At 47.5% G+C, this 24,267-nt stretch overlaps 1 protein-coding gene across 1 annotated transcript; it reads left to right on the top strand.

Moving 5' to 3' along the window:
* Window positions 1-6,524: 6,524 nt before the first annotated feature.
* On the top strand, window positions 6,525-16,083 carry Nefh (neurofilament heavy). The gene is made up of 4 exons (XM_027387349.2): window positions 6,525-7,410; window positions 9,197-9,396; window positions 10,853-10,977; window positions 14,142-16,083. The coding sequence occupies exons 1-4, from the start codon at window positions 6,525-6,527 to the stop codon at window positions 16,081-16,083; spliced, it is 3,153 nt and encodes a 1,050-aa protein (XP_027243150.1).
* Window positions 16,084-24,267: the final 8,184 nt, after the last annotated feature.

Genomic DNA, 24,267 nt, shown 5'->3' on the forward strand with positions numbered 1-24,267 from the left:
GAACCAGACCCATGGACCCACTCACCAGCACCCAGCCTTTGAGGTAGAATTTAGCTTCCCTCTCCACTAAGTCCCAGGGCATCAGATGTGTGGGCTGGATGCAGTTTCATCTGCACTAGCCTGTCCAGAGGTGGTAAGGCCTGAATGGAGCTGGGAGGGAAAGAGGCAAAACTGTGCACAATTCTGTCTTGGCAGTTTGCTTATTCAAGGGTGTAGGGGTGGGGAGGCTACCTCCTCTTTACTAGGAATCATATTTAAATTAGGAAAAAGAGGATGCATCTTAGAAATGAGAGGTTGGAAAGGGAAAGAGGGACAGGAGGAATGAAGGCTAAGGAGAAAGGAGGAGGCACATGGTGAATGAGAGGAGAGGAGGGGAGGAGAGGGGAAGGAAGGGGAGGAAAGATGAGGGAAGTGAAGGGGAGGGAAAGAAGGGGAATGGGGATGAAGCAGAGAAAGGGACAAGGGACAGAGTCAAAGGGTGTAGGGAATTATGGCCACTGAAGAGAAAGAAGCAAAACAAGTGAGCAGATTTCACAGACATAAAATTGCTGAACCAGAAAAGCAAGTCTACAGGTAAACAGTGGGCAGGGCCTGAGCCTCTGCAAAGGTGACCTCACAGGAGCTGGATATGAAGTCCACATGCCTGGTGCTGAAATGTTTTGTTAATTAGACAAAGCATTGCTATCGTTTCTTATTTCCTTGCTAAGCACCTACAGTATGCAACCATTATTCCAAGCACTGGAGGGAATCAGCAGTGGATAACATGGACAGTTTTTTTTTTTCTTTGTAAAACTTACATTGTATGGTAATGTAAGGTCCAAGACCTTATACCTTAGTTAGGGTATACCTTAGTTAGGAAAAGAGAAACAACTGGGCTGGTGAGATGGGAAAGGTACTTGCTGCCAAGCCAAAGTTATTTTCTGACTTCCACACACATGTGCGCACATGTACACACACACACACACACACACACACACACACACACACACTTGCAATAAACTCTTGAGAAAGAGAAAAGGGCATTTGAGAGGTAGAGACAGAAGGATCATGAATTCAGAGTCAAGTTTCAGCTCTATACTGAATTCAAGGTCAGTGTAGGCTACCAGATATGGGAAAGAGGAAGGGAAGAAAAGGCGGTTAGGTAGGTTTGAGTGCTGGAACCCACATGATGGAAAGAGAGAGCTAACTTCTCCTCCAAACTCCATACACACACATAAAGAACTAGATAAATAAAGAAGTAGGCAAACGTGTGGTGTTTTAAATGAAATGTCCCCCATATTCTTGGAAACCTGAATACTTGGTCCTCAGTTGGTGGTACCATTTAGGGAGGCTTAGGGGGTGTGGCTTTGCTGCAAGAAAGGGTGTCCCTGGTGGTGGGCTTTAAGGTCTTAAAATCCACATGCCATTCCCACTCATCTCTGTTTGCTGCTTGTGGCTTCAGATAGGAGCTCCCAGCTGTTCCTGCTGCCATGACTCCCTGATAGTGAGGAACTCATACCTCTAGATTGAACCATAAGCCCCCAATAATCCCTTCCATCCATAACTTACCTTGGCCATTTGTTTTTATCATAGCAACAGAGAAGTAGCTAATATGAAATGTAATACTCTTTTAAAAACAAAGAGGAGTGCTTGACATGCATGAGGGCCTGAATCCGACACTTGACACTAAAATCAAAATATAAGCCAGGGCATGTTGATGCTGGGTCACAGGACTCATTGCAGAGGCCATCCCCCTTCCCCATCTCAGCCTCCACTGTGGAGGGGAAATGGGTATGTGCAGTACTGGCTTAGACTTGGGTGACTTGAGACCCTGGGTTCTGTTATATTCCTGAGTTAACTCAGATAACCCACTCCCTCACTCAGGCCCCAGTTTACATGCCTGTAAAACTGGAAGAAGGATCCCTGCACAGCAGAGTACCAAGGACAATGTAGTATGAAAATTCTGGACTGTACACACAGAAGGAGAGGATCCCCCTTCCCCTGCAGCCTCATTCTTCAGAGTTATCAGAACTCACCAGCAATACTAAGTGAGAGAAGTGGTGGGTACTCACAGGGGGGGGCGTAGCTTCATCTTTCACCCTGCAAATATGTTCCTGAGGAGCACCAGCCGGGTCCATGGAATTTAGGCAGCAGCCCTGGGACAGCAGAGGGTGAGTCCTCCACCTTGGGCCACTGGGACTTTGTCTGGGAGACACTTGAAGCAAGATGGGCTCAAGAGCAAATAAGCTTGGGTACTCCAGTGTGTACACTTGCCTCTGGAAGAGTCCCAGGGCTCTGAGAAGACACAGTGCAGTTAACTCTAGTTAGCATACTTAGCCATGATGCCCCCACCTCTTACTGTGTAGTCTAAGCTGGCCTGAAACTCACTATATAGTCCAGACTGATCTTGAACTTATAGCAATCTTCCTGTCTCAGCTTTCCAAGTGATAGAAGTAGTAAGTCATTACACCTGGCTTCTCTTTTCCTTTTTGTTGGAGAAATAGCCAACATATTCATAAAAAGGTTCATCTTGGCTCACAGTTTTGGAGGTTCTGGTCCAGGATCACTTGAGCATGCTGCTTTGGAGTTCTGTGGTAAGGCAGCATGACGGAGTGAAAAAAACTCACTCCATGACCAGGAAGAAAAAGAAATGACAATGCCAGTCATAGTGGTGCACACCTGTAGCCTTGGCTCTTACACAGGCGGGTCAAGAGTTCAAAGATAGTCTGGGTTGAAAAGTTAAGACCCTATGAAAAATTAACAAAAATTACTGTAATACCAGTACTCAGGAGGCTGAGACGGGGTATCGAGAGTTCAAGGCCAGTGTGTGCCACATAATGATACCCTGCCTCAATAAACCAATAAAAATGCCTGCAATACCAACACTCAGAAGCCTGAGACAGGAGGACAGACTTTAAAGCTAGCCTAGTCTATATGGCAAGACCCTGTTTATAAAGAAAGAGGGAGAGTGTCCTGGCTAGTTTTATGTCTACTGAAATAGTTTTATGTTATCTGAAAGGAGAGAATCTCAATTGAGAAAATGCCTCCATCAGATCTGATTGTAAGGCCATTTTCTTAGTGACTGATGAGGAGGGCCCAGCTCACAGTGGGTGGTGCCACTCCTGGACTGGCAGTTCTGGATTCTATAAGAGAGCAGGCTGAGCAAGCCATGAGGCACAAGCCTGTAAGGAACACCCTCCATGGCTTCTTCATCAGCTCCTGCTTCCAGGGTCCTGTCCTGACTTTCTCCAGTGATGGACTACAATATGGAAGTGTAAGCTGAAATAAGCCCCTTCCTCCCAACTTGCTTTTTGGCCTTGGTGTTTCATCACAGTAACAGAAACTCTTGTTAACACAGAGAGGAAGGGAGGAAGGAAGAGGAGGAGAAAGAAGAAGAGAAAACTAAGGGAGGAGGGAAGGGAGGAAGATGGGGGGAAGAGGAGAGGAAGGAGAACCTGGGATTCACAGCCTCCTTCAGGAGTGTGCACATAGTTTCTAAAGACCTGAGTAGGGCGTAATTGCTTAAAATTTTCACCATCTTCCAATGGCAACTTTCTGGGAACTAAATCTCTAACATGGAATATTTGGGGTCTAAGTCATACCTGGAATCACCTTAAAGCTACCCTGGGACATTCTGGGCTGAGATCTGGGAAGGATTGAGAATTGTCCCAAGGAGACATCTGGGAAGGTGGGCTTATGGGATTCAGTGACATCATCATCTAATGTGTGCCTATCACACAACAGAGGCTTATAAGCAATTAACGGATGGATGCTAGATATTGTCTTATTCACTGCTAAATGTTAAGAATGCAGGAAAGAAGGCAAAAGTAATTTGAACCACAAGGTCTTAGAAAAGAATCATTCTTAGCTTTCACAGAATCACATATTTTGCTAGAGAAATGATAGAATCCATTCATTCATTCACCCATTCATCCATCCATCCACTCACAATAACAGGTTGGTAAGGATACTACAGGGATTAGCATGGGGAATCACAGAACCTCAGGATACATGATAAACTGGTAAGTATACTGCAGGGATTAGCATGGGGGCCACAGAACCCAAGAGGGGATGATGACTTGAGCCCAGGGTGATGGAGGCCACAGACAGTTTTCTGAAGGTGAGTCTGAAGGACTGACTAGGGGGTCCAGCATTCATGCCCATTTTATAACCACAGAAGTCACACCTGGTACCTCTTAGAATCCACATGTCACCTGAAATCTAATGGTCCCCCCTTCACCCCACATTCCCTTCATTCCTTTTTGCTATCAACTGCTTGTCAGACTTCCCACATCCAAGGAAAGCATGCACATTCTGCAGACAGCTGAAGAGACTCAAAGGAACAAGGATCTAGTGGCGAAATTCCAAGCAGGGTGAAAAATAAATGGGGAGCAATCTGGATGCAAGGGGCATCCCTACTCAGGACCCCTCCCCATGACATTTTTCAGTGTCTCAGACAAGCCACTTGCCTCATACTCTCAACATCTGTCAACTAGCCTTTGTACCCCTGCAAACAGCAGTATGACTAGACCTTTAAATTGGGAAAATGCTTCATCATGCTCTGCTTCGCCATGAGAAACTAGAAACTCCCTCCCCCCTCCTCCCTAGTGCACTCTCCTTCCAGTAAAACGTGGTTAAAGGGACAGTGCCATCACTTCCCTAGCTATGAGGGTTAGACTGCAGCCAGGGGTTGGGGATAAAACAGAGGGCAAGGAGAGGGGCAGGCAGAGGTCTTTTTTAGTCAATCTGTCAGTTTCTGTCTTGAGATCCCTCTAGAAAGAAAACCACAGTAAACTGGGGTGCTGTGGGACTTGAGGTAGTTTCCTGGGAGAAGTGCAGCGCTAGTCATTGGGCATTGGAGTGGGCTTCTCTCTGCTTCGGGTAGAGGAGGTTTGCAGGGAGAGAGAGCTTCAGAAAAAGCCAGAAACTGGACAGGATATGCGGGGGCGGGTCACTTACATGCAAGGGTAGATCACTTCAAGATCCTGCCTTATGACTCATCTACTTCCCCCCAGTTCTCATCCCACAGCACAGGGTTGTGGCTTGTGAGAGCCTGGACCCTCCCCACTCTGTGAGGCCTAGATCAACCCTTCCCACTGGTCTCTGTCCCTGGTGCTGAAGTGACAGCGGCACGGAAGCCTCCACTAACATGCCCTTTGACAGGAAGACTAAACCAAGAACAAGCCATATGACAAAGCAAGGACTCCGGGTCTGACACACACACATCCCGCAGCGCTTTTACCTGAATGTTCTGTGGGGCTCATGAGGGCGGTGGACTTTGGCACTGAGAAACCACCCACCACTTCCTTGGGAACATGAAGGGATGCCTATGGTACTGGCTATTGTGGAGATAGGAGTGAGATGACAAGATGAAACTGAGAAAAATCAGCAGAGGAAGGTAGAAGGCCAAACTTCTCAGGTGTGGCAATGTGGGCTACCTTCCCAAAATTCAACCAGCGATCCCCCCAGCTGGAAGCTCCTGGGGCTACTTGGGGGTTTGGAATCGAATCTGGTCTCTGTTGTTCACAAGGGAAAACCAAGCAGAAGGGAACAGATTTGCACAAGGTCATTCAGCTAGCAAAGCACAGCGCTGACCCCCTCCCCCCGCCCTTGGGTGTTCTCTGATTCCACACTCAGAGCAGCGTTTCGCTGCCTACTCAGGGACCCTCTGCTTCTTCTTCGAGGACAGTTTCGCTTGCTGAGCAAGATGCAGTCTCCACTTCCAGTCTTAGCCACAGGACTTTTTGGAGAGCGCCAAGTTCCCCTCCCGTCCTGCGTTCCCTTTCTCCTTCTGCAGTTTCCTATGTTCCCTCAGGGTAGCTCTGCAGTCCTTTCAAACTCCACGTCCCCCTTTTCTACCCCGATGTCAGCTGTAGAGTTCCATAAGCGCCCCCCCCCCCAGTGGCCGCTCTAACTATCCTCAGGAAAGCACTGTACCTTCAGCTACGGGGTCCCCATCTACCCTCGATAGCGTGCATCATGCAACACCATTCAGAATCCCTTCGTGGGTGGTTGCGGTCTCTACACTCTTCATCTCCAGGTCCCCTCTAACTATTAGGGAACCTTGTGTCTCCTCTCATAAGGGGTCCTTGCATACTCATCATTGCAGAGTCACTTCAACCCGCAGCCACCCTGCCCCGTCAGTTCTCAAGCCTTCTCCCTACTTCCTAGGAGTACCCTCTCTTATTCTGAGCACACCAAGAGGGTCTTCCTACATGCACCTGGAGGTCTGCACTTGTCCGCTCCGTAAGTCCTTTACTCCTTGGTCTGACCTCGGGAGGCTTCACTGACGATGCGACGATTCCCCTTCACTCCTGGGTCCCCCCCAGCCCCGCCCATCTCACTGCGGCGGAGCCGGTCCGCCGGGGGCCGCGGGGGAGGAGGTGGAGAGGGCGGGGCCCCGCTCCCCAGCCCCCCACTGCCGAGGGGCCGGACCCGGCCACCGCGGATATAAAAGAGCCGGGCGTCCCGGAGCTGCCGCAGTGCTGCCCGCCCCGGCCCGGCCCCTCGCTCCCGCTCTGCCGGCGGCCGCACCTGCTTCGGCCATGATGAGCTTCGGCGGCGGCGCCGATGCGCTGCTGGGCGCCCCGTTCGCGCCGCTGCACGGAGGCGGCAGCCTGCACTACACGCTGGGCCGCAAGGCGGGCACCGGCGGCACGCGCTCCGCGGCCGGCTCCTCCAGCGGCTTCCACTCGTGGGCGCGGACGTCCGTGAGCTCCGTGTCCGCCTCGCCCAGCCGCTTCCGCGGAGCGGGCGCCGCCTCGAGCACCGACTCGCTAGACACACTCAGCAACGGGCCGGAGGGCTGCGTGGTGGCGGCGGCCGCGGCGCGCAGCGAAAAGGAGCAGCTGCAGGCTCTGAACGACCGCTTCGCGGGCTACATCGACAAGGTGAGGCAGCTCGAGGCGCACAACCGCAGCCTGGAGGGTGAGGCGGCGGCGCTGCGGCAGCAGCAAGCCGGCCGCGCCGCCATGGGCGAGCTGTACGAGCGCGAGGTGCGCGAGATGCGCGGCGCCGTGCTGCGCCTGGGGGCGGCGCGCGGGCAGCTGCGCCTGGAGCAGGAGCACCTGCTGGAGGACATCGCGCACGTGCGACAGCGGCTGGACGAAGAGGCCCGGCAGCGCGAGGAGGCAGAGGCGGCGGCGCGCGCTCTAGCGCGCTTCGCGCAAGAGGCGGAAGCGGCGCGCGCGGAGCTGCAGAAGAAGGCGCAGGCGCTGCAGGAGGAGTGCGGTTACCTGCGGCGCCACCACCAGGAGGAGGTGGGCGAGCTGCTCGGTCAGATCCAGGGTTGCGGTGCCCTGCAAGCGCAGGCGCACGCCGAGGCGCGCGACGCCCTCAAGTGCGACGTGACGTCGGCGCTGCGGGAGATCCGCGCGCAGCTCGAAGGCCATGCGGTGCAGAGCACGCTGCAGTCGGAGGAGTGGTTCCGAGGTGCGTGGGAAGGGGTCGCCCCCTCCTGGCGGGCAGGGAGCAGCCGATAGGTACACCAACGAGATGGTAGAGGAGTCCTCCCGAAAGTAGCTGGAGCCCCTGCAAAGTGCATGCCACCTCATAAAGTAGCAGTTTTACTCGGGTCCTCCCTTGCGGGGCCCCAACCCTGGATTTTCCCTCAGTTGCCGCCTCCCACAGTATTTATGTCTGTACTTAAACGCCCAGCCAACCCCTCTGCATCCCACACTGTTAGGCGGACCCCAGTTTCATACTGGTCTCCCTTTCGAACAGACAAGCCAAGGTATATTCAGCACCCACTTGCCCTACCAACTCTGACCAGCCTCTCTCGCACCGAGCACAGAGGGAGAAACAGGAATATTCTGCTGACTTACCATTCTTCTCCCCGCTACTTGTTCAGTACATAATGTCCCCACTTTAATAATCTGCTGTGTAAGATGAAAGGAGTCTTCCATTTTCACACCCTTTCTAACCAGTATGGAACCAGCATGGGGACCTCATGACTGCCAGTGGCCAAGGCAACTTCTGTCTTATTTAATATACTCTTCCTCCTCTCAAAGCTAGGACCTCCCATCTCCCTTTCTCCCCCAAATTCCAGGGTTTCTGAATTGGCTAGACTGCAGTTGCCCTGAAGCACACTACCCAGTAGCTGCAGGGTGACCTTGACCAACATCGACTCTCTCTGGTTCTTGTTTCTTTTGACATGGAATCACCGGGCTTCCTAGTTTCGGAGGCAGACTCCTTCCTGACATCGGCTATAAACCTGTGCATTTTTCTGGAGGAGAGTGCAGACAGAGCTCAGGTGCTTTCCAAGTGTTGTCTGCCATCCATAATAGCTGAGACTCCTCACTTGGGTGGTTTTAAAGTTTGCTAACATCAGGGAAAGCCAGGGATACTGGGATTTGGATGCTTGGAATTCCCTTTTCATGCTCCACGCCTTTGCAGTGGCAGTGAACCGTCCCCTCCCCCATCTCTGCAGCAAGGCTCCTCCCAGAGGGGACCTCTTCTCTTTTAGGTTTGCCCTTCACCCAAGCAGAGCATCCAAGGATATATGTCCCTACCAGCTGGCCTCTATCTTTCCACCAGGATCAGCTCTTGGATATGGGGTGTTCCCTTTCAGGAGATTAAAACAATTTCTGATTTCCACTGGAAGATCTGAGAACCCGTAGCCAGCTGGTGTCAGAGGCCAATGTATGGCCTCGATTGGCTCGGGAGCTGCCATACCTGAGGATGAAGTCAGGTAGAGGAAGGGACAAAGGGCTGGTACACAGGCCTTTGGCGCCCCTGTGACCTTGGATTCTGCAGGAGCCTACCAGGAAGTTACCATGGCTACATTGTAACTGATCACCCCCAGAGCTTTCATGCCTGGTGAGATCACAGGAATATTAACTTCTTCCACAAGCCTGCAGACCCTAGCTAAGCATTAGGCCTCATGCTAGATTTCCCACCTGCACTCCTCAGTATGCCAGCTCCTTTATTAAGGAGCTCTGCCACGCCCTGGCACCAGGAATGGGACCTTCCTTTCTCCTGAGTGTTATGGATCAAGTTGAGGGGGACATAGTCTGTTTTTCAAAACCAAATAGACAAAATTTGAGTCCTGCCACTCACTAACTGGGTGGCTTTGGACAAGAGTGACTTGACTGTCATAGGATGGGATGTATTAACATGTTGGTACATCTTCAACCAATGCGTGTCACTTTCCAAATCTGAGCATTGGAACCAAGTTCAGATGTGCCTAACCCTGTGCCCTGGTTCCTCCCCTGTTCAGTGAGGTTGGACCGACTGTCAGAGGCGGCCAAGGTGAATACAGATGCCATGCGTTCGGCACAGGAGGAGATAACCGAGTACCGGCGGCAGCTGCAGGCTAGGACCACGGAGTTGGAGGCACTGAAAAGCACCAAGGATTCACTGGAGAGGCAGCGCTCTGAGCTAGAAGACCGTCATCAGGCAGACATTGCATCCTACCAGGTGAGCAGGGGAACACGGAGTCATTTCTTTTCTTAGAGAAGGACCTTGTACTCTGAGTCAGCCACATATTTTCCATTGTGTGACCTGGAGACTTATCTGCCTATCTGAATTAATATTCCTTTTCTGAAGTGAAAATAAGGAAAAACAAGAACAAAAACCACCTCGTTGCAGAGCTGTGAAGGTCACCAATACAGGGGCGTATAGCACAGTAGTAGAGTTCTTGCCTTCCTGCTATGCATGAGGTCCTGGGCCCCATCCTAGCACCTAATAAATAATTTACTACTTAAATATAAACGCTCAGCATAATCTTGGTTAGAGTAGGTTATAGTCACCAGCGTCCGTGGGAGTAGTCTGAGGGGCAGCTTTGGCAGATTTCTTTTTTTTTCCCATTCATTTATTTAGCTCATAAATAAAGTCATGCACAATTATGATACACAATACAGTATGTTCACAATGGCATGGTTAAATTAAACCAATTAACATGTTATATCACATATTCATCATTTTTGTTTTGAGAACACTTAAAGTATACTATCTCACAACTTTTAAAATATAACACATTGTTATAAACCATATTTATCATGCTCTCAGTAGACCTCAAGACTTCACAGAGTCCATGCCTCTTGTCCAACTGCAGTTTTATATCCTTAAGCTTTGGCAGATTTCTTCAGTCGAAAACAATTGGGGAGAAAAGTGTACTTTCTTAGAAGAGCATAAACAAGTAAACGTGATAATTGCAGAGACATTGGGAACTGGAGAAACAGCGCAGGAGATAAAGGGTAGTTGTAAAGGTTTACTTTAAGCAGTGCTCCAGTGGGAAGGAGTTTCATCTCTATCAATATGCTTCTGGGGACCCTCTAGCTTGCTGGGTAATCAAAGAGCAGACACTTGCCAAGCATTGACACTTGCAGGCACTTTTGGAAAGAACAGAAAACCAAGTAGCTAAAACTGCTCTTTTCCCAGGGCCCTGTGTATGATGCTACTCAAGTGTTCTACCGCTGGGCTACACCTCAACCCTTTCATGGAGCACTTTCTAAGACATTTGTAAAAATTCACCCGTCATTTTACTGACTGAGCCAGTGTCAGTTGTATATCATTCCAGATCTTTCCTCAGGCTAAGATTTTTTTTTTTTTTTTTTTTTTGAGACAGGGTTTCTCTGTGGCTTTGGAGCCTATCCTGGAAATAGCTCTTATAGACCAGGCTGGTCTGGAACTCACAGAGATCCGCCTGCCTCTGCCTCCCAAGTGCTGGGACTAAAGGGGTGCACCACTACCACCCAGTTCAGGCTAAGATTTTTGATCCAGATTTTTCCTTGTCTGTACATGAGTAGCTTGCAGTTTTGACAGGGTGGGGCTTTGTCCCCAGTGAGGTGGCTGAGCAGGGTGGCCCCAGCTTATCTGGAACTGAGGGCCAGGTACTGACTGGCAGATGACTTGCCTGATCTGTCACCCACAGGATGCTATTCAGCAGTTGGACAATGAGCTGAGAAACACCAAGTGGGAGATGGCAGCGCAGCTCCGAGAGTACCAGGACCTGCTCAATGTCAAGATGGCCCTGGATATTGAAATTGCTGCTTACAGGTGAGACAGCCCAGGTGTCTTGAGTGGTATAGCGCTCCATGTTCTCAGAGCCTTGAGGCAGCATAGAGCCCATGTTCTTAGATCCTTCAGGCAGCACAGAGCCCATGTTCTTAGATCCTTGAGGTTGCATAGAGCCCTGTGTTCTCAGAGCCTTGAGGTTGCATAGAGCCCTGTGTTCTCAGGGCCTTGAGGAAGCATAGAGCCCTGTGTTCTCAGGGCCTTGAGGAAGCATAGAGCCCTGTGTTCTCAGTGCCTTGAGGCAGCACAGAGCCCTGTGTTCTCAGGGCCCTGAGGCAGTATAGAGCCCTGTGTTCTCGAGTCTTATAGCTGCATAGCGCCCTGTGTTCCAATGAAGTAATACGCTTCCAGTTTCAAGTTGTGTTTAGGTAGCCTGCTACTTTTTAGAGACAATTTTTTTTTTGGTTTTTGTCTTGTTTTGTTTTTTGAAAGAGATCTTACTATGTAGCCCTGTCTGGCCTTGAAGTCACTATGTAGACCAACATGCTTTATAGCTCTTAGAGACCCACCTACCGCTGCCTCCCAACTGCTGGGACTAAAGGTGTGCGCCACCTCAGCCTACCTAAGACAAAAGGTGTGTGTGTGTGTGTGTGTGTGTGTGTGTGTGCGCGCGCGCGCGCGTGTGTGCGCGTGCGCGTGCGCGTGTGTGCGCGTGTGTCTGTTCTATCCTTCACTTTTACATGGGTTCTAGGCATTGGATTCAGGCATTCAGGTTTGTGCAGCAGGCATCACTACCCACATTGCCATCTCACCAGCTAAAAGTATTTCAGTTCTAAATCTGAACCTTTAAGGGCTCAGCTATCCATCCAGTCCTCATTATAGTAAAAATATATTTTAATGCTATATAATAGGCAAGATGGTTCAGTGGGTAAATGCACTTGCTATCTGAGGGCCTAAGTTTGATCACCAGAATCTACTGCAGAAAGATAACTGATACCTGAAAGTTGTCATGTATGCACACATGTACCTATATGCACACACACAATAAAATTTTTAAGTTTTAAAATCTATATCTTAAAATTAGCCTTTTATCGATTTTTAAATAAACAGTTCAGTGGTATTAAGTACATTTGCATATGCAGCACTCACCCCATCCTTTCCCAGAGCTATTTTTAGCATCCCAGATTCAAGCTGCACAGACTTTACAAGACTCCTTTTTGTCCACTACCCTCAGCCCCTGATAGCTATTCTACTTCCCAAGAGGCAGAAATCTTGAAGCTGACTTATTTTCTTTTAATTATATTTTATTTATTTATATGTGTATGTGTGTGGCCTGCATGCACACACATGGAGATTAGAGGGTGTGTGTGTCTGGGTGTGGTCTCTGTGTATGTTTGCATGCACACATATATGGAGATCAGAAGAGTTTGGGGAGTTGGTTTTTTGCTTCCACCATGCAGGTCCTGGGTATAAAACTTACCAAGTCCTTGGGCTCAATGGTAATTATACTTACCTGCTGAGCCATCTCATTGGCTCAAGAGTGACTTGTTTTCTTTATGACTGTGATTTATAGTTTAAAGTCCTTTATCTACCCCAAACCCAGCTAGTCAGAGACTTGCTTTGGAGGAAAAGAGGTATTAGGTAGTCAGGGACCATTAGCTCACTAGGCCTTCATTCCTTGCAAAAATAAATGGAGATAACAGAAACAGCATGCATACCATGGGCTGTTGGGAGGCTCAACCAGTCTTGTTCATAGGGAAATCCAGCCGACACAGGTTCTTCTGGGCAGCCACATAGTGCTCACTGAATGGCAGCCTTTGAAAGACTGTTCCCCAAAGATGAGCCCTCCCGCTCTAGCAGGCCTCTTCTGGTTGGTGACCCTTAGCTGTGTCTACCTCCTGGCTCTGGTCTAATCTTGCTACTCAATGCAGTGCACACACCAGGAATCAGAGTGATCCTTGAGTTAGAAAGACAGGCCCAGGCTGCTGGATTGAGATTTGTAGTTTAATAAGAGCCAGGGTAATTTTTCAGCTGTTGTATTTGGAAAACACTGTTCCAGGGGAAACCCTCTGCCAAGCTCTTGACATTCACTATCTCACAGAAACAACCCTCTGAGGTAAGGACTCTGGTGGTCATTTCTCTACCAGTGAGGTAAAGGAGGCCTTAAGAGTCTGGGTAGCTCAGATAAGCTCACATCTAGTAAGTAGCTAAGTGGGAGGAGAAATCCCAAAGAATGGCTGTAAAAGGTGATGGGACAACTCTAAATGGCAATATTCTAAAACCTGTCAAACTAAATTTATAAGTATCGGCTTACTTGTCCCCATCTTTTTTCTTTCAGCCATGGGAGGGATTTATCTTTCTTTTTTTTTGTGTGTGTGCACACACACACACACACACACACACACACACACACACACACACACACAATGTGCATGGAGAGGTTATCTACAACTTTCAGGAGTCATAGTCTAAACCCATGACCTCAACATACTGGACCAGCAATACACCACTGAGCCATACCCCCAATCCTCCAGCTTTCTCTTGAATTAGGTTTTAGTTGAGAGGCAATACGTGTGTTTTGTTGATGTAGTTTTTTTATTGAGGACCATTCTTTAGGGAGATGCTTCCTCCTATAAATGGCAGTACAGCCCTCTGAGGATCAAGCTCTGTGGGTGGTCACTAGAACACTTTGTTAAATAACTTTCTTCATGCTCAGAGTGCTTCCTGCTGAGGCTGTGACCCAATGGAGACTGTGTGCTTAGCATGACCCAATCCTCAGCACCAGAAAAAATAAGTAAAAAGAGAGGGGGCTGGAGAAATGGCTCAGCGGTTAAGAACACTGGCTGTTCTTCCAGAGGACCTGAGTTCAATTCCCAGCAACCACATGGTGGCTCACAACCATCTTAACGAGATCTGGCACTCTCTTCTTGCCTTCAGGCATATATGCAGACAGAACACTGTATACAAAATAAATAATTTTTTTAAAAAAGAAAATATTTTAATAAAAAAAGGAAAGTGAGAGGAAGGAAAGAAGAAAAAAAGAAGGGGAACGAAAATGAAATTCCTGCTATTCATTCATATCCATCATTCACCAAACCCTGTCATTGAATGCAGTGGGGTTTCTGGGAAACGAAGGAAGATTCCAAACCTGAAAATGTGCAAAATGTGCTCTGAGTTAATGGTGTGTTTCATTATCCATTCTGCAGAAAGCTCCTGGAAGGTGAAGAGTGTCGAATTGGCTTTGGTCCAAGTCCCTTCTCTCTTACTGAGGGACTCCCGAAAATCCCCTCCGCATCAACTCACATAAAAGTCAAAAGTGAAGAGAAGATAAAAGTGGTAGAAAAATCAGAGAAGGAAACTGTGATTGTGGAAGAGCAGACAGAAGAGATCCAGGTGACTGAAGAAGTGACAGAAGAGGAGGAAAAAGAAGCCAAAGAGGAGGAAGGAGAAGAAACGGAAGAGGGAGGAGAAGAAGAAGAAGAAGAAGAAGTAACATCTCCCCCCGCAGAAGAGGCAGCATCTCCAGAAAAGGAAACCAAGCCTCCTGTGAAGGAAGAGGCCAAGTCTCCAGCTGAGGTAAAATCTCCAACTGAGGCCAAGTCACCTACTAAGGCCAAGTCACCAGCTGAGGTAAAACCTCCAGCTGAGGCCAAGTCACCTGCTGAGGTAAAATCTCCAGCTGAGGCCAAGTCACCTGCTGAGGTAAAATCTCCAGCTGAGGCCAAGTCACCTGCTGAGGTAAAATCTCCAGCTGAGACCAAGTCACCTGCTGAGGCCAAGTCACCAGCTGAGGTAAAATCTCCAGCTGAGACCAAGTCACCTGCTGAGGCCAAGTCACCTACTGAGGCCAAGTCCCCAACTGCAGCCAAGTCACCAGCTGAGGCCAAGTCACCAGCTGAGGTAAAATCTCCAGCTGAGACCAAGTCACCTGCTGAGGCCAAGTCACCTACTGAGGCCAAGTCCCCAACTGCAGCCAAGTCACCAGCTGAGGCCAAGTCACCAGCTGAGATAAAATCTCCAGAGAAAGCCAAGACTCCTGTGAAGGAAGGAGCAAAATCCCCAGCTGAAGAGTCCAAGTCCCCTGTGAAGGAAGAAGTGAAGTCCCCAGCTGAAGTAAAATCTCCAGAGAAGGCCAAGTCCCCAGTTAAGGAAGAAGCAATGTCTCCGGCTCAAGCCAAGTCTCCAGAGAAGGAAGAAGCTAAATCACCAGCAGCGGTCAAATCTCCTGAGAAGGCCAAGTCCCCTGTGAAGGAAGAGATCAAGCCTCCAGCTGAGGTGAAATCCCCTGACAAGGCTAAGAGCCCAGTGAAGGAGGAATCAAAGTCTCCTGAGAAGACCAAGACTCTAGATGTGAAATCCCCAGAAGCCAAGACTCTAGGGAAAGGGGAAGCAAAGTACCCTGCAGACATCAAATCCCCTGAGCAGGCCAAAAGTCCTGCCAAGGAGGAGCTCAAGTCCCCAGAGAAGCTCAAGTCCCCTGAAAAGGAAGATGCCAAGGCTTCTGAGAAGGAAGTTCCCAAGAAGGACGAGGTGAAGTCCCCTGTGAAGGAGGAGGTGAAAGCCAAAGAACTCCCAAAGAAAGTAGAGGAAGAGAAGACCCCCGCTACACCAAAAACGGAGGAGAAGGTGATCAAGAAAGATGAACCACCCAAGAAGGAGGCTGCAAAGCCCAAGGTGGAGGAGAAGAAGGAAACCCCAGTAGAAAAGCCCAAGGACTCCACAGTGGAAGCCAAGAAGGAAGAGTCCGAAGAGAAGAAGAAAGCAGTGACCCCAGAGAAGGAGACTCCTGCCAAGGTGGAGGTGAAGGATGAGGTTAAATCCAAAGAGAAGACGGAGACAAAGACAGAAGTGGATGACACCAAGGCCAAAGAACCCAGCAAACCCACAGAGAAGGAAAAGCCACAGAAAGAAGAGATGCTGGCAGCACCAGAGAAGAAAGACAGCAAGGAGGAGAAGGCCACAGAGTCCAAGAAGCCCGAGGAGAAGCCCACAATGGAGGCCAAGGCCAAAGAGGACGACAAGGGCCTTCCCAAAGAGCCCAGCAAACCCAAGACGGAAAAGGCTGAAAAATCCTCTAGCACGGACCAAAAGGACAGCCAGCCCCCAGAGAAGGCCACAGAGGACAAGGCCACCAAGGGGGAGAAGTAAGGCCAGAGGAACATCCAGAGGATGTTCAGAACATCCAGAACAGCCAAAGAAACTCAGGAGAGTCCCAGTACTCAAGAGTCAGAGTAATAAATTTTATTTATTTCTTTCCTTTCTGTAAGAAGAAACACTGTTTAGATGATGGGTCTGCCCTCACCAAACAGGAATTTCTGTTAGGATTAAGTTAGCAAGAGAAGATACCCTCAGCCCTGGCCCCCAATACCCCAAGCCCACCCCAGGTGATGGACAATTATGATAGCTTATTATAGCCGAAAGTGATGTATGCTGAATGCTACATGAAAACCACTTGACTAAAAACTGCCCCCTCCTTTCCAAATAAGTGCATTTATTTCCTGTATGTACAACTGACAGATGACCGCAATAATGAATGAGCAGTTAGTAATGCATTATGCTTGAGATGTAACCTATTCCTGAATGCCTTCTTGTTTTCCAAAGGAGTGGTCAGGCCCTTACCCAGCACTCTATCCGGGAAGAGCTGCAGCAGGTGAACCATGCCAGGGCATACTTTCCACTGGAGTCCACTTTCAATTGCTTCCATGCAATAAAACCAAGTGCTTCTAAAATAAAACTGTGGCTGTTCTTGTTTGTTTTCTTCTCCTGGGAAGGCTAGTAGCAGGGGCAGGAGGTCTAGATGTCACACCAGATCTGTGTCAGTGGCCTGGGGCACATTCCTCAGTATGGTTCATGGATCACCTTCATCAGCATCACCTGGGAGCCACAGACTCCTGACTCCATGCTGTTGATTGACATCGAAATCTGAGAGGGAGACACAGGGAAAGTACACACTTTGCCAAACCCCAGTTCACCCTATTGAACACTGATGCCTTGGAACAGTGAGCCCCAGGAGGATGTTGAATGGCCCATGGACTCTGCATGTTAGATGAAAAGTACCTATGTATAAGGCCCCACGTAGTTAATTCATCTGTGGTGAAGACTACAATAATCACCTGATTTATACCCAATGTGCTTCTCTGGGCATGCATTTTATTTTTTCAGCACCCCACTCCCACCCCTTTTATATTTTTATTTTGAGACAGTGTCTTGCTTAAATGCCCAGGTTTATCTTGAACCTGTCTCTCCCTCCCGAATATCTGGGGTTACATGCATGCACCACTATCCCAGGCTCCAGAAGTAATTTTGAAAGCTATGGTCCTCCTATAGGTTTCCATGACATCCTCACTGTTAAATCCTTGGTGGTACTGGCATGACCCCTTATTCTGCTTGCTCAACAACCCCTCACAGGAGTTGCCTCTTGCCCCCACCCCCACCCCTGCCAGATGGCTCTCAGCTATCAAGTTTCTAATTTTCCTACCTCTGGTCATTCTGATGACTGATCCAGAATGGCCAATGAAACTATTTTCTGGGATTTTAAACTTGGTACCACAGTGGCTGGTATTGTGATGTGAGTAGGAGCTGTGGGCCCCCATGTTTCCAGACCTATGGTAAGATAGTCTGAGAGAAGGTGAAATGAACAGGGATAAGATTCTTAGAGAGCCATGTGGATTTCAAGCCATGATCCAATCCACAGATGGTGGTCAATCCTTGAAGTGATAAATCCCCTTCTTTACCACAACTCTGTGGGTTAAGACACAGAAGGGATTTGAATAATACAGTGACTAAGGGAGTAGTTGCTATAGTAGAAACTAAATGGTGATACTTCAGGGAATGAGCAAGTGACCCCTCTCACCATACCCCAAAATTCTAGTCAACACTCCAGGCTAGGATCCACATATCATCTTTGGCACCCATCTCCATCTGTCACAAACATTGAATTATCAAAAGAATGCCAAGGCAATTTAGAGTGATCGCTTTTAGATAAAAAAAAAAAAAATTGACCCAGTCTCATGTATCCTGGGGTTACCTCTAACTTGATATGTTCCCAGATGGCACTGAGTTCCTGCTTCCACTTCCTGAGGGCTACGGTTATGGGCACATACCATGGGCTCTGGCAAATAATCACTTATCAACATGGACAAGGACTCTGAAAACTGAGCATTAATTACCTGAGCTGTCTGCCCTGGAGAAATCAGACATCCTTATGCCCTTGCACATAGCCACATCTGAACTTAAAGTGGACATCTTAAGGCAGGAAACAAAATCAGTAATTACAATCCTCTCGTCCCAGCCTCCGAGTACTATTGTTACAGGCATGGGCTGCCTCACCTGGCTCTCCCCCATGTGGCTTGCCTAAAAAGGTTACAGATGTCTGAATACCCCAAAATTTCTTATAATGAAGTACCTGATGGGGGATGTCCTTCTGTATGTGTTTCTCTTATTGGTTGATGAATAAAACACTGATTGACAAGTAGAGGCAGAAAGATAGGAGGGACTAGGAGATGAGGAGAATTCTGGGAAAGGTAGGCAGAGAGGGAGACCTTGGAGAGATGCCAAGGAAGGAGTAACAGGTCCAGACCCTTCTCCAGTAAGCCAAGACCATGTGGAAATACATAGATTAATAGAAATGGGTTAATAATTAAGACAGAGGTAGCCAATAAGAAGCCCTAGCCACCGGCCAATAGTTTATAAATTAATATATATCTCTGTGTGCTTATTTGGGCCTGAAAGGGTGGCGGGAAGCGGGACAAGAAATACAGCTGCAAGTACCATGTTAAGAAATAACCATATAATATAAATGATCTGTGGTCTATGTGGATATTATTCTTCTGAGATGAGGTCTTGAGTAGTTCAGGGTATCTCCTAATTCACTACGTGGAGAATGACATGGAACTCATGATCTTTCTTCCTTAACCTCCCAAGTGCCGGGGTTCCAGGTGTGTCCCACCCCTGGTTTATGTAGTCCCAGGGATCAAATCCGGGGCTTGTGCTCTCTACCAGTAGAACTTTATCCTTAATCCCATTTTTCAAGGTGAGTAAATGATGAAGAAACAGTGAGGTGGGAGCCCAAAGCTACTTGGCTGGTTTATAGATTAAATAAATTAGTGGTTAACTCTTGAGTCACCCATAATGCATCAATGTTTGTTGTATTAAGTAAAGAAGGAAATAAAAGGTTAAATTGTGGAAGTGATAAATCTCATTTAACAAAGAACAAGTTTAGATAAACCAAAAATAGTCTTTTTTTAAAAAAAAAGATTTATTTGTTATATATACAGTGTTCTGCCTCCATGTATGTCTGCAGGCCAGAAGAGGGCACCAGCTCTCTCTACAGATGGTTGTGAGCCACCATGTGGTTGCTGGGAATTGAACTCAGGCCTCCTGGAAGAGCAACCAGTGCTCTTAACCCCTGAGCCATCTCCAACCCCACTACAACAGTCTTAAGTGACTCCAAGGTGTGTTATTAACTGTGAGGTGCTGCACAAGTTCCAGTCTCTTGGGATGTGAGAGATTTTCAGAATATTGCAATACCACTTGTAAATGTTAGAACCAGAATTCGACTCTAGAAGTTTTTTTTTTAATTACTAGAGTTATTAAAATGTATATTTGGCAAAGCTTCAGGGTATAGATCAACACACCAATAACACATACGTAAACTGGGTGTGTGGTGCACACTTGTAATCCCAACACTCAAGAGGTGGAGGTGGGAGGATTAAAAGTTCAAGGTCATCCTAGCGCTACATAAGAAGTTGGAGGGGCTGGAGAGATGAGTCAGTGGTTAAGAGTACTTGTTGCTCTTGCAGAGAAACTCAGATTCCATTCCCAGCTCCGACATGGTGTTTTATAGCTGTCTGTATACAGCTCCTATCTCAGGGCATGTGATGCCCTCTTCTGGCCTCCACAGGTACTAGGCACACAGGTGCAGATAGAACATAATGCAGAAAGTTAACATACATAAAATAAAACAAAAATAATTTTTAAATAGTTGGAGACAGATGAGACCCTGTCTGAAAAAATTGAAAAGAACAATTGAGTCTATTTGTATCTACTCACTACTAGTAATGAACATGACACACTGAACATTCTGGAGACACCAGCAATACACAATCTGAACACACTGGACACACCAGCAACACACAATATAAACACACTGGACATACCAGCAATGAACAACATGAACACACTGGACACACCAGCAATGAACAACATGAACACACTGGACATACCAGCAATGAACAACATGAACACACTGGACACACCAGCAATGCATAATATGACCACACTGGACACACCAGCAATGAACAATATGAACACACTGGACACACCAGCAATGCACAATATGAACACACTGGACACACCAGCAATGAACAACATGAACACACTGGACACACCAGCAATGCATAATATGAACACACTGGACACACCAGCAATACACAATATGAACACACTGGACACACCAGCAATGAACAACATGAACACACTGGACACACCAGCAATGCATAATATGAACACACTGGACACACCAGCAATGCACAATATGAACACACTGGACACACCAGCAATGAACAATATGAACACACTGGACACACCAGCAATGAACAATCTGAACAGATTTTTTGTTTGTTTGTTTTAGATAGGGTCTCACCTGTAACCCCAGCAGGCGTAAAACTTACTATGGAAACCAGGTTGGCCTTGAACTCAAAAAGATCCACTGCGTCTACCTTCTGAGCACTGAGGTTAAAGGGGTGTGCTACCACATCTGGCTGAACAGAGAATCTAAAAATAATTTGTAATAGCATTAAAAGAGCCACTTGCAAAGGCAAGTAGAGCAATGTGTGAGACCAGCCCAGCCTAAACAGTGAGTTTCATATATAAGTTGAAATCCATATAAGTTGAAAGATATCCTGCACCTGTGTATTACAACACTTAACACTTGAGTTTTGCTTTCTTTTTCTTTTTTTTCTTTTTTTTTTCTTTTTGCTTTCTTGAGACAGGGTCAGTTTTCTCCTTCCACCTTTACTTGGGTTCCTGGGATTTAACTTAGGTGAAATGGAGTTGTACAGAAAACGCTTTTTTTCCTTACCCCATTGAGCTATTTTGGTAGCCCCTAAAAGTGGGTTCTTAATCCCCACAATCACTGCACAGCTGTCTCCATTTGGAAATGAGGATTCATCCCAACACCAAAGATGAATTGAGCAGCCTGTCCAGGATCAATAGGCTGCTCACAGGTGAAAGGCACCCAATAGGCCATTATGACACTAAACTTAATTCCTGACTGTTGGAACCTGGGGCATTATGCTGACCTCACCCCCCTCACTTGTTATGGGGCCGCCTAAGGACTCGGAATGCATGTGCAAGTTTCCCCTTTTAAGTGAGCACCTCCAAGTGTTCGTCCCTTCCCCCTTCCTTTTTGTGCTCTCTCTCTCTCTCCTCTCTCTCTCTCTCTCTCTCTCTCTCTCTCTCTCTCTCATATTCTCCTCCCTCTCTCTCCCCTCTTTCCCTTCTCTCTCTCTCTTCTCCCCCTCCACACCTGTAATAAACTCTATGTTTAATTTTTTTTTCTTTTTCTTTTTTTAGTTTTTCGAGACAGGGTTTCTCTGTGTAGCTTTGGAGCCTATCCTGGCACTCGCTACGTAGACCAGGCTGGCCTCGAACCCACAGAGATCTGCCTGCCTCTGCCTCACGAGTGCTGGGATTAAAGGCATGCGCCACTGACACCCCGGCCTCTATGGTTAATGTATCTCTTAGTTCATGTTCCATCGCACCGGTTCCATCCATAGAGCGTATCTTTAGCTTAAACAAAAGAACAACATTTGGTTGGTGAAACTGAGGAGGCGATCCCTGTAATGTCTCCCATCCATCGCCTGCTGGCAGCCACCTGGGACATGGGGATTCTGCTCTCAAATTGACAACCTAATTTTCATCATTTTACTGGACCTTTCTGGTTACAGCCAGCAAACAGGAATGAGTAATTCTTCTAAGCTTTCTTCTACCTCTCTGCTGCCCTTCTACCGTGTTTCTTCTCCGTGCAGATGCCAGCGGCTCACAGTGAGCTGGCCTGGGGCAGCATCTGCTCGGGACACTCTGAGAATTTTTTATTTTTCATTCTTTCCCCGAGAATGAGGTTTGAGGTTTTCGGGTTTTGTATTGACTGGTACATTTATTTCTCAGACCCACGAGGGGTCTCTCGGGTTTTGTATCTTAGCACTGTCCATAGACTGGTGCGTTCGTTTCTCAGACCTATGGTGGTCTTTTTTGGATGTTGTGCCACTTGGACTCTGGTGTCCTGTTGGTTTCACACATCTTTCTGCCTCACTTGTGGGGAAAAAAGCCACTTCTGTGGACAGGCAGGAACGTGCTTATGGCAGCCGCCATCTTGGCCATGTGGCCTAGCTTGGGAACTGGTTTATGGAGACAGCCATCTTGACCACATGGCCTAACTGTAGGCACACCCACTCTATGGGTTACTCCCTAGGCAGACGGCAATCTAGCCTTTTATTTTCATCTCTGATTTCTTCTTTCACTGGCCCTGTTGCGCACAGCTTGTTTATGGAATACTGTGCCTTTCCAGGGCCTCCTGTTCTATCTGCAGCAGATCTGCTCTCTTGTCACTGGCAGTTTTAAGTCTGAAGGGACCAGCTCCCCATTTCGGCAGCCATGACAGTAACACGTGCTCTATGACCTTGTCTTAGTCACTTGAGGTTAGGTGCCTGCCTTGTGACAAGGAACCAATCAGAAGTTAGCTGGTGGTGCTATGCTTTACAACCCTGGGTGTGCTTTACAGACAAGCGCACAGCAATGACGCACAGAGCATAGCAACCACCCTGGGAGGGCCTATGGGCCATAACAACCAGTTGACCAATCAACACAAAGTAAGCCCTCCAAGCCTGGAGGCACACCAATCGTGAGCCTGTGCATACCCCTAGACACTCCCCTTACGCTGCCCTACAAGATCTCTCAGGGGCCCCTAGGAACTGTCTTTTGCTAGCCATCTGCCATGGCGGGTGGGTGAAAGACCCAAGCTAACATGGGGTTAGCTCGTTAAAAAACAATAAAGCCTCATGCAGTTTGCAGCAAGCTCTGGAATCTGCCTGGTGATTGGGGTGACCTCGGTCGTGGCCTGGGACCCCGGATACCTTAGTTTTCTGGGGGTCTAACAAAGTCTACTCTGTCTCTGTAAACCTCCTGTCTGAAAGCTGGGCATTGGTGGTGCATGCCTTTAATCCCAGCACTTGGGAGGCAGAGGCAGGCAGATCTCTGTGAGTTCAAGGCCAGCCTGGTCTCCAGAGCAAGTGCCAGGATACGCTCCAAAGCTACTCAGAGAAATCCTGTCTTGAAAAAACAAACAAACAAAAAGCCTCCTGTCTGTTTGCTGCAATGTGAATGAAAATCAGATATTACACTCTTCTCCCTTTTTGCTTTTATCCAGTCCTGTTTGATGTGTCTGCTTGTCTCTGTACATGTGTTTTAAATTTAACTTTATATTCATAAATGTAAGGTAACTCTATACAACTTAAATTCAACTATGCTGTCTCAAATATTTCTAAATTGTTATATATCTTTAAATGATGGTAAACATTTAAGGTTATAAAGGTCTACCTACTGTTTAATAATGTAGGTTGACTCTATATGCAACTTAGATTCAACTATGCTAAGTCTCAAATATTTCTAAATTGCTATATATCTTTAAATGATGATAAAAATTTAAAGTTATAAAGGTCATTTCAACTTAACAAAATATTTATACCACCCAGTCCTTCCTGTAAGCTGTTTACAAAGGTAAAGCTTCTATTACAAAAGGGGACTTTTCTCTACTTCTTTGTCCTGTAGAGGTGTCAATCTAACCTACTAACTTAAAACCAGCTACACTCAGGCTAGAGGGCTCTAATTAAAACATCCCTCCATAGCCTCTCAGCTTCAATCCAGTTCTCCAGACAGATCCTACACTAATCTGTAGCCACCTATGTGCTTAAGGCAAGTAACTAAAGACAAATTTTGTCTGCTGAGATATACTAAACAGACAGACAGCCCTCAAATGCTCAGAGATCTAGAGAATATGGCACTTAAAATGTTTTATTTAAAAGTTTTTTATAATAGAGAGACAGGCCAGCTTCTGGCTCCACCCCATTTCCTCCAAGAAGACTGGTGGGCACTGAAGAAACTCCACCCACAAAAAGTAGCAACGCTAGCCACTGAGAAACCCTGCCTTTCACCTCAACTACTGCAAAAGAACTCTTCAGACCGCAGATAAGAGGACAGTGGAATTGACTTTCTCCACGTTGCTTGGGCCAATGGTAGGCAAATCTTTCTACTACTCCTAATCCACAGGTAGCA

The sequence above is a fragment of the Cricetulus griseus genome (genome assembly GCF_003668045.3).
Source record: "Cricetulus griseus strain 17A/GY chromosome 1 unlocalized genomic scaffold, alternate assembly CriGri-PICRH-1.0 chr1_1, whole genome shotgun sequence".
NCBI classification, from domain to species: Eukaryota; Metazoa; Chordata; class Mammalia; order Rodentia; family Cricetidae; genus Cricetulus; species Cricetulus griseus.

Coding starts and splice junctions, on each gene's coding strand:
- Nefh (XM_027387349.2), top strand. CDS start 6,525: ATGATGAGCTTCGGCGGCGGCGCCGATGCGCTGCTGGGCGCCCCGTTC. Junction 7,411..9,196: donor GTCGGAGGAGTGGTTCCGAG/GTGCGTGGGAAG, acceptor TCCCCTGTTCAG/TGAGGTTGGACCGACTGTCA. Junction 10,978..14,141: donor ATTGAAATTGCTGCTTACAG/GTGAGACAGCCC, acceptor TCCATTCTGCAG/AAAGCTCCTGGAAGGTGAAG.